Source organism: Typopeltis vanoorti, chromosome 26 (assembly GCF_054136105.1).
Source record: "Typopeltis vanoorti isolate ZY-2024b chromosome 26, IOZ_Tvanoo_1.0, whole genome shotgun sequence".
NCBI classification, from domain to species: Eukaryota; Metazoa; Arthropoda; class Arachnida; order Uropygi; family Thelyphonidae; genus Typopeltis; species Typopeltis vanoorti.
In genome coordinates, this window is record NC_143574.1 from 11,838,333 (window position 1) to 11,856,691 (window position 18,359).

The following is an 18,359-nucleotide window of genomic DNA, read 5'->3' on the forward strand; positions in this document are numbered from 1 at the left end:
CTTCCACTTCTCTTATGCTGTCTCCACAATGCCTTTTTTTTCTGTATTGCATGCTTAATCTCTTTATTCATCCATCTCACACCTACCTTATTTAACCTTCTCACCCATGGTATACATTTAGACATTGCATCTACTAAATAGTTTTTGAAAATCCCCCAAGCTGCATTGATCTCTTTTCCAGCTAACTCCTCATTCCATGCTACATCTGCAAGCTGTCTCCTGAGCTCTTCATAATCACCCCCCTTGTAGTTCCACATATGCCCTTTTTTCACAGGGGTCCTTGCACTGCTGGCAACCACCCAGGTAATCACCTCATGGTCACTTTCACCAATTGGTGGATGATTTGACACCTCATTTATAATTACATCCTCCGATGAGATGACCAAATCCAAGACCCTTAATCCTCGTGTGCCCTCTGTTACATACTGCCTGAGGTAGTTATCCCTCAAAAACTCAAGAAACTCATTTTCTTTACTTCCAGTCGCTATCTCTTCAATCCAGTCTATATTACCATAATTAAAATCACCCATAATGATCACCCTTTTCTTATTTGCTTGGCTTATTTGACTATACATTTCACTATCACCACCATCCACATTACCAGGTCTATAACAACATCCCACGAAGTATTTGATTCTATTCACCTCTATCTCACACCATACTGCCTCAAAACCACTGGCCCTATTTCCCTCTTGCATCTCTACCTTGTATGGACATAACTCTTTCTCTATCATCAATAGCACTCCCCCTCCCTTTTTATCCCTTCTATCCTCACGAAACACATCATACCTTTCCATCTCTATTCCTGTCAGGATGTCGTCCTCATCTAACCATGTCTCACTTATTCCAACAATCTCCGGGTACACAGACACAATTAGTGCAACCATTTCATCCGCCTTGTTTCTTATGCTTCTAGCATTGGTATACAAACACAACAACTCATTTCTGGATCTACAGCTAGTTCCACTGATACCATTCACTCGATGTGCTCTCTCCATGCTGGACTGGGGCCATTTCTCTCTCTGCTTCTTCATTTTAGAACCCTTTGCAACAACATCTGTTTCCTCTTGATCCCTGGTCATCCCATTACTTTCCTGCCTACACATGCTCTCACCTCCTCTTGGAGCATCCACCTTTCTCACGCTGTGTATCCCTGTCCACCCTGGGCCTCCCCGTTTCCCTGCTCCTCTTGCACACCCATTCTCTCATTTTCTATACTCATACCACTCACCTCTCCATTCATTTCCACTTCTTCAATCTCTCCTGTCTTACTCTCCTGCTCTTCCACATCACTCCCCTCTCGATCTGATTCATTTTCTCTATTCACTTCTCTACCTTCCAGCAGCAGTCTCTCCAAGCGACTCACACCATAACCACTCAAATGCAGTCCATCGCTCCCATACAGCTCACTTCGTCCCTCAAACTCATTCCACACATTAACAAACTGTACACCCATCTCCTCACACATTTCAGCCAGAATACCATTCATAATCCTTGCTCTCCGCCTCATTTCACCACAATCATACCTAGGCAACACACTGACCACCCTTCCTGTCACACTATTCTCTTTTATCTTTCCAAGCAGTCTCTTGACATTCATTTTGACATGCTCTTTGTTCTCTCTCAAATCATTTGTACCAATTAATACAATTAACTCTTTTGCTCGCTCCCGCCTCATATCCAATGACTCAATCACTCTACTTATTTTACCGCCTGGAAAACATACCTTGTGCATTTTATCCTCTAGCACACCTTTAATAATGGAGTCGCCATACAACGCCACTCGCTCATCTTTCGTTAACTCTTTCATGCCATCATGATTTATTTTAATAGTTTTGACCTGAATTCTCTTAATTTCATTCCGCATCCATTTCATTTCTTGCCTCATCCAATCTAATTCACTTTCCGAACCTCGCGACACATTCTCTCTATCATTAAATCTTTCTAACTTTCTAACTCTCGACCCCCTCTTCTCACATTCCCTCTCATTCATCCTTCTTTGTTTCCGTACTTTCGCTATCATTCTTCTCACTTTTACTGTCATTCATCTTTCTTTGTTTCAGTACTTTCGGTCCAACATGCGTCGAACTTTCGCCATCATTTATTCTTTCGATTTTTTTTACTTGCGATTTCTGCATTACGCAAGTTCTACTTTCATTCGTTCTCTCAATTTCGTTTCTTTTCACCTCACTTTCGTCCCTTTTAACATCCGTTACGGTTGTCAAATCGCTCTTTTTCTTTTTTCCTGATTTTTTAACATTTTTTCGCTTCTCTTGCTCACCATCCATTTCTTTCAAACGTGCAATCGCGACACAATCAGTACTAGCACTTTCTGTCATCAATTTCATATTCGCATTCATTAGTTCTTCGTTCAGGTCACACTTCGCACACACCCTTCTTCCATCCGCACTAAACATCCACAAATCATTTATGTAATCGAAGGAATACATATAACAGACCTCACACTTAACGAAACGACTGAAATCTACATTCAAATCATGGAATGACAATGCCGCCGCCATTTTTTTTTTCTCTCTGCCGGTTACTAGGTCTAATAATAACGATTTCGTAATTTAGTTTAGACAAGGAAAAAAAACCCACACTAATAATACCGGTAGCGTACAACGTTTACAGCCACTCTTACTCAAACAATTACGCATATATACTTAATTATTCCTAGTAAAAACTTATCTGAATCAGGAGCTCTTCAAAACACGGCCGCAGTACTTGGCCCACTAGCGCCCCCTGGATTCTGTTCAATGTATTTCTCCTTTTGGGAAGTTCCTAAGGTGAAACCAGGTGACCAAATCTCTCTGTGTAGTAATTCATTTGCAGCCTGATCAAAGCCTTATTCAATGGAGTCATCCTCATTTCTAGACATCAGTGTCCTCGACATTATTGTCATAATTGCCTGGGTTCATAATGTTAGTTCTTTATCCACCATCACCTCAGATCCCTTCTTTTCCTATGTATCCTCTAAGATATCCCCATTATCTTTATACTGTTTTAAAACTTTAAAATTCAAGATTGTTAACCACTCACTTGTCCATTCACCCAATCTACTAGCAAAGCCACATAAGTAACATATGTTCTACTCTTCATAGTCTTTATCAACTTCATGTAAACAGTTGCATGTCTCAATTCAAACCTTTAACGTACAAGTTAATGATACTGGGATTAATTTTGAGACATTGGTCCTAAAATAGATCCTTAGGGCACACTACTAATGACTTCTCTTCTGGGATATTGCTTTTCCATACATGCCTTGCTGATACATATCAGACACCCAATCTTCAACCTAGTGCACCAATTTGCTATCTATGTTAATTGTTTGTTCTGTGGCTATCAAAGGCCTATGCAAAATCTAAATATATCACTGTGTAAGCATCTCCCTTGTCCAATGCATTTGTTAACCTGTTATAATAAATATTAGATTGCAAAAGTATGATCTTGCTTTAGCTTCCGTGCTATCCATCAAAGAGAATGCTGTTGGCAATTCTATCTTGAATCTTGGTCCTCATTAACCTTTAACACTAACCACAACTCCAGTCACACATTAATTTATAATTCAAAGTCTGTTTTATCACCTCCCTTACAAAACAGACCAATCTTGCCCTTTTTCCACTCTTTTGAAACTTGGTCCAATATAAGAGTCATGTTAGAGGTACATCAGAGCTGTTAACTCTGGAATGTTCCCTCAAAACCTGCAGTGATATCAAGCCCTATGCCCCTTATTTACTTAATTTTCCCATATATTTCCTGCTGCCTCGCATTCATCCTGATGTGGTCTTTTGGCTTATACATAGATTCTCCAGCATCATATGTTGTTTAAGGAAATTGACAACGTAGATTTGATAACTAAAAATATTTAATTATTTCCTATATTTTGTCGAAGTTAAGATGGCATCCCCAGGGATTAATACAATGGTATTAAATACCACATACCCACATCACCCATCACCTCCTTCCAAACATAGATTACAGCAAATCCATCACTATCCCCTATATCTGTGGTGTCTTAAAAAGTGGCCAAGATATTAAAGCATAATCTTATAACTTTATAAACCACACAGCTACCAGCCCTTATCTGCTCTCCCCAAAGACCAGCTATAACCTCTGGATTTACTTAGAATGTACTAGGTACCATGCAGCTGCAACTTTTCTTATTATGGATAAATAGGCAGAACAGATAAACATGCATATAGCAGAGCACCAGGATTACATCTGATTCCACCACTACAGCTGCTCAGGAATTAGCAGGCCATGTCCTGGATATTTGGCACAAGATCTGGGGGGGAGGGGAGGGAATGCCATCTTCCTCCAAAGCAAATTTAAGTTAAACAGGTTTTTCCTCAAATCTGCTGCAGCTCTTACCAACTATCCCAACCTAAACAAATATGGTATCAGAATACTCCTCACATGGGAAACCCTCATCTGCAGTCAGCCTAAAGGCCAAGAACACTCAACCAAAGCCAATAGGTGGCATAATCATAAGACTTTAAGTTTGCTATATATCTCCTGTTTTCATCTTTATTTCTGAAGTGTGCCTGTGTGCACATGTTTAATAGCATTGCATTAATCTCTGAAGATGCCAATTTAACTTTGGCAAAATATAGGAAATAAAAATTAAATATTTTTTGTTATCCAGTCTATGGCATCAATTTCCTTAAACAATATGACATTCACATTGTCTTTCATCTTTCCCACTGCATTAAGTTCTGCATGATCATTCATGGGGAGGGATGAGATATTAGAGCAATTCATAAAGTACTTCAACTATATGCTGTGCAGTGGTTATCATTCTAATATTTTTCACCAATCAGAATCATCCTTCCATAATTCCCCCCCCCCCCTTCTTAGGTAAATGCTGCTCATATGGCACTTTTGCTATCCTTATCAAGTGAGTCACCTTCCTCACTTGTTCTTTATATTCCTAATACAATTATCACTACTCATGTTGTGATAATTGTATTAGGAATATAAACCTCCTGACCTTTCTGAATATATTCAGGCACTGTTTGCTAGATAGATAAAAGTTACGAAAGGAAACTGTGAGAAAGAGGGTGAAGAGTGGTTTCTTTGCATGGAGGGTGGTTGAACCATGGCATGCATTGCCTGATGGAGTGGTGAGAACAGTCAATGCATTTAAGGAGTGGTATGATAGACTTTGTGTTTCCTAGGAAGGACCTCCCTCGATGAGTCTTGATAGACTTGTGTTTCTTAGAAAGGACCTCCCACGATGAGTCTTTTGACTCCATGGAGGCCTGAATAATAATAATAGTCTAGTATAGGGCCCAAATAGCATTGATCTCCTATCCAATTTGTCATTCCATGATACAGCTTCAAGTTGGTATAGTCCACATATATCCTTTTGTCACAAGTTCCCATATGACTGGCCACCACACAGGTGATTACTTTGTGATCGCTCACCAGCTGAAGGAAGATTTCACTTCCCATTTGTAATAACCATCATTTTATATATTGTGGTTTAAGCCAATAAGAATACAGTTTGGTCAGCTAAATCCCAAATTGCCAGCCCATCCATGTTTGTTCAGTATCCAGGTAGATGCCTAACATGGTGCACTGCAAGAAGGTGAGGATTGGGCATTATGTCAGAAGCCCTGGTTGGTTCTCTGCATTCCTTTAAAGGCTATGCAGAGGTCTCCTTTCAGTTATACAGCTTTGACCCTTAATCTCAGCTGTTTACTTTATGTGGATGTTATACTTCTAAATAAATCTGCTATAAGTCTGCAAGATTCCCTGACTAAATTGAATAACTGTTGTAATAGATATGAAGGTTTGCAATAACAAGACAGACAGTGAAAATAGGCAGAAGCATTTGAAAATATCAACTCTATTGTGAATAGAGAACCTATGGAAAAAGTAAAAGATTTCAGCTACTTAGGCACGATTTTTAGTGAAGATGATAAATTAAATATGGAAATAGACAACAGAATCAACAAAGCTGGTATGGTAGGAAGTCAACTGAATAAATATATGTGGAATAAGAGAGAAATTAGTCAAAACATGGAATTAGCTGTATACAACAATGTTCAGGCGATTTTAACTTATGGATCTGACTGTTGGGTTAGAAATAAAACACTTGACTCGAGACCACAGATATGAGTCTTGAGAAAGATTCAGGGCGTAAACAGAATGACATCAATAGCAATATCATATTAAAAAAGAGAATATTAGGAAAGAACTTGACATTGTTAGCATCCAGGAATATTAGCAGATCTAATCTTAGGTGGTATGGTCACTTAATCAGAGGAAAGATTAGCAAAACAAGTGTTCTCTGCCAGATTGGCAGGGAAAAGACCAAGCAGAAGATCAAGAGATAGGTGGATTGTGTAGACTATCATATCCTATGTACCCCCTTGAGGGTACAAGTTAGGAATTGGCTTATTTGTAATAACATCTGAGATAAGATCCTTGATCCTCATGTGTCCTCTGTTACATATAGTGCCTCAAGGTAGTTTTTTTAAATCTTGAAATTCATTGTTTTCCCCTCATATGCCATCTTTTCATTCCAATCATATTATCATTATTATTCAGGCCTCCATGGAGTCAAAAGACTCATTGCAGGAGGTGCTTCCTAAAAACAGTCTATCATGCCACTCCTTAAAATCATTGACCATTCTTGCTCTCACCACTCTATCAGGCAATGCATTCCATGGCTCAACCACCCTCCCACTTTCTCACAGTTTCTTTTCATAACTTCCAGGGATGGCCCCTTGTCATGACTCCTTCCTGCTGTTCAACCAAGAGAAAGAACCCCCCAGTGTTAAACCTGTAACCACCTCTCAACAGTTTAAAAGTCTCAATATCACCTCTCCTCCTATCCACCAAACACTGCAGTCCACGCTCCATCAGCCAATCCTCATAATTAACATTGTAGTCCTGACACCACCTTTGTTATCTGCCTTAGTACCCTTTCCACAGTTAATTTATCCCCTTCAAATCCTGGGGACCAGATCTGAGAACAATAGTCTAAGTGTGGTATGATCGGAGTCTTATACAATGGAATGATAACCCTTTTATCTCTGCAGGTCAGTGTCCTCATTATTGCAGCAATCCTCTGTGTTATCTTCACTACCTTTTGCAATATGTCCCTTAAATTTCAGGTTTCTATCAATCATCAACCCCAGATCTCTTGTCTCCCCTACTTCCTCCAGTTTAACTCCTCCCATAGTGTATGCAGCATCCCATCGATGTGTCCCAAACCTCAAGACCTTGCATTTTGCTGCATTACACCGGTACTTCCCCCATTCATTTGCCCATCTATCTAGCTTATTGAAATCCTCTTGCAGGGCTACCATACCTGCACTATTTGCATTTGCAGCTTTGCAGCAAACAACTGGATATCCTCCTGCAATCCACTGACAATGTCATTGATATAAAGATTAAACAATATAGGTCCCAGTACTGAGTCCTCATTATTGCAGCAATCCTCTGTGTTACCTTCACTACCTTTGCAATATGTCCCCTAAATTTCAGGTTTCTCTCAATCACCCCCCGGATCTCTTGTCTCCCCTATTACCTGCTCTGCCTCCTTGAAACTGCCCCACCATACGCAATTCTGATACCTATCGGACAGGCAATCCTGAATCCAGTTGACCAACCTGACTTCCAGACCCATGTGCTGCAACTTAAATATCAGCTTATCATGTGACACCCTGTCAAATGCCTTTGCTAAGTCCAAGAAAATGGCAGTATATGCCATTTTCTTGGACTTAGCAAAGTCCAAGAAAATGGCAAATTTATTGTAAAAGGCTAGCATATTGCTAAAACAAGAGAGTCCCCTTAACAGATCCATGTTGATTCTCACAGATAACATTACCCTCATCTGCCCAGTGCTGTATATGGTCCCTCACTAATTTTTCCAAGATCTTAACTACTGATGACACACAAACTGGCCTATAATTAGACACTTCCAATCTGCTACTGCCCTTATGCAATGGCACTATCTTGCCTTCCTTCCATTCCCTGGGCACCTTTGCCAAAGCCAGACTTTCATTGAAAAGCCACGTTAAAGGTACTGTCAATTCCCTAGCACATTCTCTCAAAACTCGTGGCGAAATACCATCCAGTCCCACAGCTTTACTGACATCCAGAGTACTCAGTATCTGAAACACACTCTCCCCCAGACCTCGAACCAGTCCTATCCCTCTAGCATTAAAACTGACTCCTCTAGGATGAAATACTCCAATAAAGTGTTCATTGAACAATTCCACTATGTCCTCTGCATCAGTCACTCTATTCCCATTTTTATCCCACAATATCATTCTTCCACAGTCATTTCTCCTCCTAATGGCCACATAGCTAAAAAAAATTCCCTAGGATTTTCTTTGGATCTTAGGGCCAATCTCCTCTCATATTCCAGTTTCGCTTTCCTTACCACACTAGTCACTCTTCTGGCCTGTGTCTTATATTCCTCATGCATCTCTTCATTCCACAGCCTCTTTTTTGCATGCAATTCCTGTTTAATATTGTTTGTCATCCACTTTACTCCAAATTGCGTCCTCTTCTTCACTCGTGGTATACAAATATTCTTTCACAATTTCCCACGCACTGGTGATATCCCGGCCTTCCAATTCCTCCCTCCATGAAACTTCCCGAAGTTGACGTCTAAGACTATTATAATCACCTGCCTTATAATTCCACATAAGTTCCTGTCTCTTTGATACTCCTGGATGTCTATTCATTTTCCAAGTCAACACCATATGGTCACTCTCTCCAACTGGTGGGAGAGACGTCAACTCAATTATTATAAACTCTTCTGATGCTATAACCAAATCCAAAACTTTTGAATCTCTTGTTCCCTCTTACATGTTGCCTAAGACATTTGTCCCTCAAGAATTTCTAGAAATTCCATTCCCTTATTGCTACATGCATCTTCCTCTTTCCAATTTATACTACTGAAGTTAAAATCTCCCATAACAATCATTCTTCTTGCACTTGCCAAACTTAGCTGTCTAAACATCTCCTGGTCCCCATCCTCTGTGCTCCTGGGTCTGTAGCAACACCCCACTAAATATCCTGTCTTGTCTACCTCTACCTCACACCATATGCTCTCAAAATCATTTGTCTCACTTCCTTCCAAATTCTCCACTCTTAGAGGATATAGGTCATCACTTATAAGCAGCACCCCACCACCACGCTTTCCCCTCCTATCCTGACGAAAAATGCTGTACCCAGCGACTTCTATTCCTGTTGTTATATCCCCTTCTGTTAACCACGTCTCAGTGATCGCAATAATTTTTGGACAGGCTGATGCTATCTGCACCACCAATTCCTCTCCCTTATTCCAGATACTCCTGGCATTAGTATAAAGCATATAAGTGATATTGGGACACAAAAATTCATCCTTTGTGGGACTCGAACCCACGACCTTTGGATTAGAAGTCCAACGTGCTATCCACCGCACCACAAGGACCACATTAAAAAGAATAATAAAGAAAGACTAAGCACATTGTGCCTGCCAGGGATTGAACCTGGGACCTTCTGCGTGTTAAGCGGATGTGATAACCACTACACCACAAGCACCTGAAATTGTTTTTACATTCCAAAGATTGTTTCAACCTTGTTGGTTCTCCTCTCAGGATGTAGATAGAAAACCATTAACTGTAATGCTCTTGTCCAAAGTTACAATAGTTAACTTATGATTTGTTATAACATGTAATAACATCACTCGCTCGTTCGTTTTAAGGATAAAGCCTCATGCTGGAGAAAGTTGTCACTATATAAAATGACATAGGTTTTATGTTTATGCAGATATTTAAGTAATGGCATAACTTTCTATGTGAATCACTAATGCAGAGGAGTTTGTAATGCATTAGTAGCAATACTGCAGGTTGACTTTACTTTCAATAGGAAAATGGTTTGGTTATGCTTGATAAAATGTCCTGAGCCTCCAAGCTAAATGCATATACTTGCATCATTGAAACAAGTTCTTTGCTAACCTTACCTTATTTAACTTATCCAGCATAATCACATTTCATTAATTTATTATGTAGCAAAAATTTAAATTTTATTCCAGGCAAAAATTTAATCTTTTTTTGTTGTTTATTTTTAGGTCCAGTTTATTGCTCTTCTTCTTTTCTATGGTCAGCTCTTGTTCCGGGAATGTGAATGTTTCCGCTTCATACTTATACTGAATTTGAGTCATGGCATTTTATTTTTACTTATGTTTTACGACTTTTATCAAGCTGCCTACAAGCTTAGAAGAAAAACAGTGAATTCTTTCAGTGCACTGTCTACTTCTTCAGAAGATAGTGATGATGATAATAAATTTAAAATCAAGGAAAGTGTGTTTCATCATGAAAATGGCATTATGAATGGATCTGAAGTAGTTCATAGGCGATCGTGAACAGTTAATGTGGGCTAGTTTAGCAATGTCTTGCATTTCAACGTCATCAAATGAAAAGACATGCCATTGTGTTTTATTGCATACGTAAGCAAAGGATATTAATCTGTTTCAGGCGAGCCTTAGTAAAGATTTAAGATATTATTCTTTGCTTTTATAAAGAAATAGTTCTGTTTTTTCTCTTGATAAGCACCTATAGTTTTTTGTAATCAAATTACTGGAAGTCACTCAAATTTGATAAATTGCTTACCACAAATTTGCAAGAATACCAACTATAAAGTCAGTATTTTGTTTAAATTAAAATTCCTGCTTCATACGATTTGGAAGTAACTTTTAACATTGATATGAACGTTTATATAAAAATACTGATGTGAAGAGGCAGTACCATACTGTATATCTCGGGCATTTTAATATTCATTTATATAAATATTGCTACTATATTTCATTATAAAAACTGATTCTAATTTGTGTTTGTAAAACTGTCTAGTTTATAGATGAAAATTTAAAATTTTCATCTGTAAATTTTACAGATGAAAATTTAATTATGAGAGCAGCATGAGCAAGGTCTTCTGTCACGTATATGCCACATTAGTTTTTGCCCAGTAATTATTTTTTTAAATACGACTGAAGTGGCATTTAATGGTGATTCTCAATCATGATTTATCAAAAATGCGATAACAAAAAATTCCAATTTATACAAAAAAACTTTGTCTAATTTTGCTGATAAACTTTACTGAAAGGGACATGAAGCCTGACAAACCAAGTCCTCTAAGTGAAAAAGTCCTTTAAAAGCAAATACTCTAATTTGCAGGCTTGAAGACATTACATAGAATAATAGTTGAAAAGAAAAAAAATGGCTATGAACTCCTTGTCTCCTCATAGGCTGTATGCATTAATTTAATTTGCACATAGTTATAAGAAATTTATACTGAAAAAAAAGTCTGCAGTAGAAACCTTCATGGTTAAAGTAGAAAAGGTGAATTGAGATTTTTGCCAGCTTTTCTGATTATGAAATACTATATGCTGGTGTATTTATTTTCTGGTGCTGAGAAATATTTTTGATAAAATACTTTTGAACAACATGAATTTAAACATACATTCATATATATAATATGCATAATATGGTGAGCTAGTTCATACATAAACAATTTTCTACTAGAATATTTGAAAAAAATTTGCAGTGCAAAAAAAATAAAAAGCCAAGCTTTGCGGTGAGAGCATGGCAATAATTCTTATAAAATAAGACCTTTAGCTGCAACATACTCCAGTCAAGTATAATTTACACGGCATCATTTAACTACTCCCCTGATTTTTAAAAATTCAATGATTTATGCTTTCAGATAAGTTATACATATGCAGTTAGGCTTTACCTGAGGGGAGCTGTTTGTCATTGAATAGGTATGTTTTAGTATTTGATTCTAGTTCTGAACATGTCTATTTCAATCTGATTTGACATCAGTGATTTGTAAATGTGAAATAAAAAAAAATCTACACGAGTTTAGACCTGTACATATAATAGCAAAATTTGATCACAAAAGATCACTTAAATAAAAAGTTGAACAAATATTTAAATAGGTCATTTCTTCTTTTAATTCTATCACTTGAAGGATATGTTCTGATGCTGTTGTAACTGATGCAATATATGTGGAGTAAAAATCAATAAATATGGCCTAAAATTCTGTTATTCTCAAAGCTTATTGTTCAGTGAAATGAATTAGATGTATAAAACAGCAATGAGACTTTCAATTTTTCAAATTCAATTGTATATTAGCAATTAGTCATATGGTACATGCAGGTGCTTTGAGTTTCTATTTAGACCTGAATGAAATTGTTTAGTTTGATATTATGAAAGTAACTGTATTTGAAGTTTATAATTTACAGTATATGTGACTGTTAAGTGCTATTTTAGCCATACTACTATGTATGTATAAAATCCTTTTTGAAGAAAATACTTTTCTGTGCAAAAATTACTTGTGACAGCCTTAGGAATCACTTTCCTTTTGGACATAATCACTTTCAACTGATTATTTGCCTGTATTTTTATAATTGTATTATCTTTGCATTTGCGATTTTTATATTCCTTTTCTACAATTTTCTTTCTGTATTTTTCTCCAGTTGTTAGTGTTTAAGATGAAGCTGAATAGCTTTGGTCACTGATTTTTATTTCAGAATGTCTTAATTTCTGATCTTTTATATTTAAGAATTACATTGATTGAAACAGAATTACTTTTCTTGTGAAGTGTATCAGTTCAGCTAATGAAAAAGTGTACAGCAATTTTTCTTTTTTTTACTGTATTTATTAAAATGTGTGCTTGTGTAATATACATTGATGTAATAAATATATACATAATATTTTGATAAGTTATTACTGATTATTCTCTCTAATACTATCAAATGTAAACTTTTCTTGCCAAACTGATTCCAGAGAAGATTGAATGAACACTAACAATTTGTGAAGTTTTATTAAGAGAGGATCTTTCCTTTCTCTGAATTTTTTTCCCTCTTGAGTAATTTACAGGAAAAAAAATTGAATTTCAGCATTGCAGTTCTAAAAGTTTTTCCAACTAAAGTGAAGTGTGGAAAGAAGAGGACTAACTTTTAAATTAGTAAAAACAAAAAAAAAACAACAAAATTATGGCTTCTGATTTCAGACAGTCCAACAGTGAGATGCCATTTACTTAGTCACTTATGCCTAGCTATCATATCTTGAATACATTAACCACAGATAAACTCGCATCTAATAGTAAACCCCATACACCACATGCCATGAGAGAACCTGAACCTCACATGATTCCCAACTCATGGAATTTTTCTACACCCTTGGTCATCTTCATTGGATAGCCATAAAATCTCATGAGGAGAATGAAAATGCATTTGAGCTGTTGTGGGACAACTTCCTCAAGCAGCATGTGATAGAAGGAACTTGAGCTCAAAGAGTGTTAGATTTGATTATAATCAGAGGGCGTTTCAGTTAGACATAACTATTCTGCCTCTGGTTGGTGACTGATCATGCGGTACTCACTTGGGAAATGACTAAGTTTCTGAATGTTCCATTCAGAAAAGGTGACATGCTGAACTACAAAGCAGGAAATTATGACCAACTGAGGAGTAAACTGTATTCAGTGGAATGGGATCAGTTGATTGATGGGAAGAATATCAATAGTGCATGGGAAGCATTTAAACAATACTTAAATGATGAAATATCTGAGTGTCCTGAGAGTTCAAAGAATAAATAGGGTAGGAGTCAAATGGATGCTTAATCTTATTAAGCAAGAGATTCATAAGAAAAGGATGATGTGAAAGGAATATCATGTGCATAAGGATGATGTTGCTTATAAAAATTATAAGCAGCAGGCTAGAATAGTTGCAACTGTTGTACAGAAAGCAAAGTCTAAGTATGAAAATACTGGTTTTGCATGCTAAAGACAATCCATAATTCTATTGATATGCTGCAAGTAAAAGAGTAAATATGAAAGAATGACTTCTAAATGCAGATGATGTGAGGTTTACAGATGCAGAAGAGGTTGTTCAACTAATGAGTGCCCATTTTGTTAAAATCTATCAATCTGGTGTATGCAACATTGAGTTCACTACTATCTCTTCACTGGCTGAAGAAATTCAGATCTATGAGGGTGAGGTATTAGAGCTGTTGCACAAACTGAATAAGAATTCAGCAATATGGGCTGATGGGATATCATTACGTGTGCTAAAAGAGTCTTCAGCTGAACTGGCTATTCCTTTGACCAGTCTGTTTAACATGAGTCTCAGAACAGAAGATTCTGCAGGAATGGAAAGAATGTGGTAATTCCATTGCACAAGGGTGGTGCAAAGACTGATTTATCCAACTATCAACCAATTGGTATCTCAGGCGTGGTGGTGAAGATTTTGGAAAATTGGTTAGGGCTTGCATTCAGAAATAGGTTGACAGTAAGTCAATTTTGCAATGAGCAACATGGGTTTACTAAGGGAAAGTCATGTTTTAGCAACTTGATCACATTCTATAATGTTACCATTGCATTAGACAAGAAGAATGGATACACCATGATACTTTTGGATTTTGCCAAGGCTTTGACAGAATATAGTATGGTAGACTGTTGCATAAATTATAAATTGGAGTATATGGGTTTGGATTATAGAATATTAGCATGGATAAGAGGATGGCTGACTGACAGATGGTGCTTCCCCTCTACCTCTGGCAGACTTAAATGATTTTGTTAGATTCTGGAGTACAGTTTTTTCTGCTCCTCCTTCACACTTCCCTGATGATGACCATCCTACGATATTGAGGTCTATTCAAGCCCATCAAATATACCAGCCTGTCACCATCCAGGAGATCAAAGCAGCTCTTCCATCTAATTTTTTCTGCCTCCGGACCTGATGGCTTTCCTGCGCCTAAGCTTCGGAAGGTTCCTGAAGATTCTTCAAGACTTATTGGACATTCTCCTTTCCAGTAAAGCAATACCACCATACCTATGCACTTCAAGAACTATCTTCATTCCAAAGAAAAAAACTTCAAGCTATACTTCAGACCTATTACCATCTCCCCTGTGATACTTAGACTCTATCATGAAATCTTAGTTAGACGACTTGAGCAACATATACAGCATGATTATAGACAGAGCTTTTGTCCCTTCGGATGTCTGTGCCGAGAATATATATCTTCTTTCTTCTGTTCTCTCTGATTCCCACCTTAAGCCTCTATATATGGTGTTGCTGGACCTCCAAAAGACCTTTGATAGCATCTCCCTTCCTGCTCTCCTTCGAGCGCTGTCTATTGCTGGATGACCAGAACCCTTTCTTTCCTATGTTATGGAGCTATACTTGGGGAGCTCCATCACTACCACTACAGGATCCCGTGCGACTTCTATTCCTGCAGTGCAGGGTGTTCGCCAGGGTGATCCTCTATCTCTTTTCTTTAACTGCATCATAGATGGTTTCTTCTCTCTTCCTAGCCATATAGGCTACTCTCTAGGCACTTCTTCCTTTAATGCTATGGCCTTTGCAGACAATCTTATTCTCGTAGCCTCTACTAGGGTAGGCTTTCAGGAACTCCTTGACAGGGCAGTTGACTTTTCTCTATTCGAAGCCTTTCTATTAATGTAGAGAAGTCCTGCTGTTTAGCTCTTGTCCCTTCTGGTCGTGACAAGAAGCTTAAGGTTGGGACTATAGAGTTTTTCCCTGCACTGGAGGCCATTGCATGCTTTGACCATCCTGGAAGAGTGGAGATACCTCGGTATCATGTTCACCCCAAAGGGAAGGTCTTCTTTCCCTTCTATCCTGGAAGCTGGGATCGCTTCTTTGAGGAAAGCTCCTCTCAAGCCCCAGCAAAGACTGTTTCTCCTTTCCCACTATCTCCTACATCGCTTCTACCACAAGTTGGTGCTTGGTAGGACATATATCTTGGTACTATCCTGAATGGACAGGGCCATCCATTCAGCTGTGAGATCATGACTCCGACTGCTGCCTGACATCCCTGCTGCATATTTCCACATGAGGGTGAAGGACGGCGGGCTCGGGGTTCCATCACTTAGATGGGTGATCCCATGTCTGCAGCTGTCCAGAATCGCGAAATTAGAACTGTCTTCTTCCCCTACTTGCAGAGAGGCTTTCTATAGCCCATTAATACAAGACTTTAGGTAGGCTAAAGACTGGTCCCATATCAAGGTACCTTAATTGAGTCGACACCTGCAGAACACAAGAGATGGACATCTCTGCTGTACTCTTCTGTAGATGGTGCTCTAAAAGAGTCGTATCTGATTCCTCCCCAGCATGATTAAGGAGTGGCACCAGACTCCTCCCTGGGTTTGAGTATATTGACCTTATCAGGACGAGGATCGATGCCCTACCCACTCAAGCCCACACAGCTCGATGGGGTAGTGATTACTCAAACTGTAGGGCTGGCTGCCACTACAGTGGGACATTGTCTCATAGCCCAGTGTTGCTTCCACACTCATGGGATCCACGTGCAGAGGCATGATGCCGTGGTCTCCATTCTGAACAACTGCTTAAAAAACAAAGGTTGGGAGACCAAGGTGGAACCACATTATAAGACCTCTGCAGGTTTGCATAAGCCAGACAGTGATTAAAAGAGATGGCGATATTTGGGTAATTGATGCCCAGGTAATGGGAACAGGGCACCCACTAGCCTATAGCCATAATAATAAGGTAAACTATCATAAGAATAACCAAGATCTAGTTAGTAAGATACGTCAAGAGCATGGGGCAACTCGGAGGTTTACCAGCGCCACCATCTCTTTACATGGCGTATGGAGCGCAGATAATTATAAAGACCTAAAACAGCTTGGGCTTATGCAGGAGGATATAAAAGTTCTTTCCTTGAGGGCCCTACAGGACACACTGGTGGCATGGTGTTGCCACCAGAGAATGATTATAATAACTAGAACAGGCATAGGGTAAAACATTTGTAAAGGCTTAGGCCTATATCAAGTCTGGACATGATGTAAGGATAGTACTGCCCATAACCAGTATAAAGATTAATAAAAAATAAAAAAAAATCAGTGGTGTATCACAAGGATCAGTGCTTGTTCCACTATTATACAATGTGTACATTAATGATATTGGGAAGGATTTGACAAGCGACATACAACTATTTGTTGATGATGCAAAGATAGGTAGGGTTATAAGGAATGTTGCTGATATGCAGTCTTACAGAATGATTTGAATAGGCTGGAATTGTGGGTATGGGGAAAATGGGTATGAGTTCAATGTCAGTAAATGTGAAGTCATTCACTTTGGCGTGATAAGATATCCAATGTCGTATTATATATATATTGGTGGGATTATGCTAGAAGAAACCGAGACTAGGGATCTTGGAGTGTTAGTAGATAGAAAGCTGAAGTTCAGTGACCTATGTAGCAGAGATTGCAAATACAGATTAAAAGATAATTGCAATGCTGAAATGAATGTTCACAAGTAAAGATATGGATGTTATTTTGTCTCGTTACAAGGCCTTGATAAGACCTCACTTGGACTGTGATGGACTGCTGTGTAGGTCTGGTTTCCGTTGTGATTCTGATATGTTGGGGGTGGGGGTGCAAAGAAGAATATTAAAAATGATATCAGAATTGTGAAATACTGATTATGAAGACAGATTGAGAATTTGTAGGCTGCAGATGGTAGCAAACAGCAAAAAGAGGGGGATGATATGCTTGAGACTTACAAACTTCTGAAAGGGTCATATAGGATTTCAATTGATGGAATTTTTCAATTTATTGATGGGTGGGAAAAGGATAAAAGGGGCATCCTTGGAAGTGAGAATGAATGCTGCTAAGATTGAGTGCAAGCAGTGTGAATGAATTCAAGAATAAGTATGATAGCTGGTGCGTGTAGTATTTATCCTCCCTCAATGACTCCCTGGAGGTCTCTCAATGATATTTCAAAATTTTCATATAATTTTTATTCTTAGTTTATAAACATTTCTAACATTTCTAATATCAGGTTTGATGCCACTTTCTTTCATAATGTGATCCATATAGATGATAAATAAGAGTGGAGATAAATATTGCATTCATTGTATCATAAGACTGCAATGAGCATGAAACCTTATAAAGTGGGAGAATACCTTTCTTTTCCTTACAAGCTAATGTTTTCTTCAACACTACAGTTATCTGATGTTGATGCCTTAACACTTTAGCAATGTGGGGCACCTAAACCCAGATTTTATTTTTAGTGGACAGAGTATTTGTCTACTAAAACAAGAGTCTCAAGCTTCATTAACTATTTGCAGAAAATTCTCCATTTATAACTGCAGTATCCTCAGTGCAAATTGCACAACCCTGCGCTTGGAAACAAACAGATGCTCCATTAACATTTCCTGTAGTTTTAACTGCTTATAGAAATTCTGTACCATGTTTCTTATTACTTGATTGTGATATAGCAATGTTTATATGTTGAGGTTTGATTTTATTTCAATCAAACAGTCTCGACTAAATATCTGATACGACAGAAAATTGTACACACGTTGAGCACT

General features: G+C 38.1%; 1 protein-coding gene and 2 non-coding genes across 3 annotated transcripts in view; 1 reads left to right on the plus strand and 2 right to left on the minus strand.

The window, feature by feature from the left end:
- Positions 1 to 18,359, plus strand: part of LOC150092326 (uncharacterized) — a 279,626-nt gene that overhangs the window by 171,623 nt on the left and 89,644 nt on the right. The window contains exon 9 of the mRNA XM_090414847.1: positions 10,079 to 10,369. Within this exon, the coding sequence (XP_090270973.1) occupies positions 10,079 to 10,369 (291 nt within the window). The remainder of the gene's footprint in view (positions 1 to 10,078; positions 10,370 to 18,359) is intronic.
- Positions 9,367 to 9,439, minus strand: TRNAR-UCU (transfer RNA arginine (anticodon UCU)). Its single transcript has one exon. It is a non-coding gene; the product is annotated as a tRNA-Arg (tRNA).
- On the minus strand, positions 9,477 to 9,549 carry TRNAV-AAC (transfer RNA valine (anticodon AAC)). Its single transcript has one exon. It is a non-coding gene; the product is annotated as a tRNA-Val (tRNA).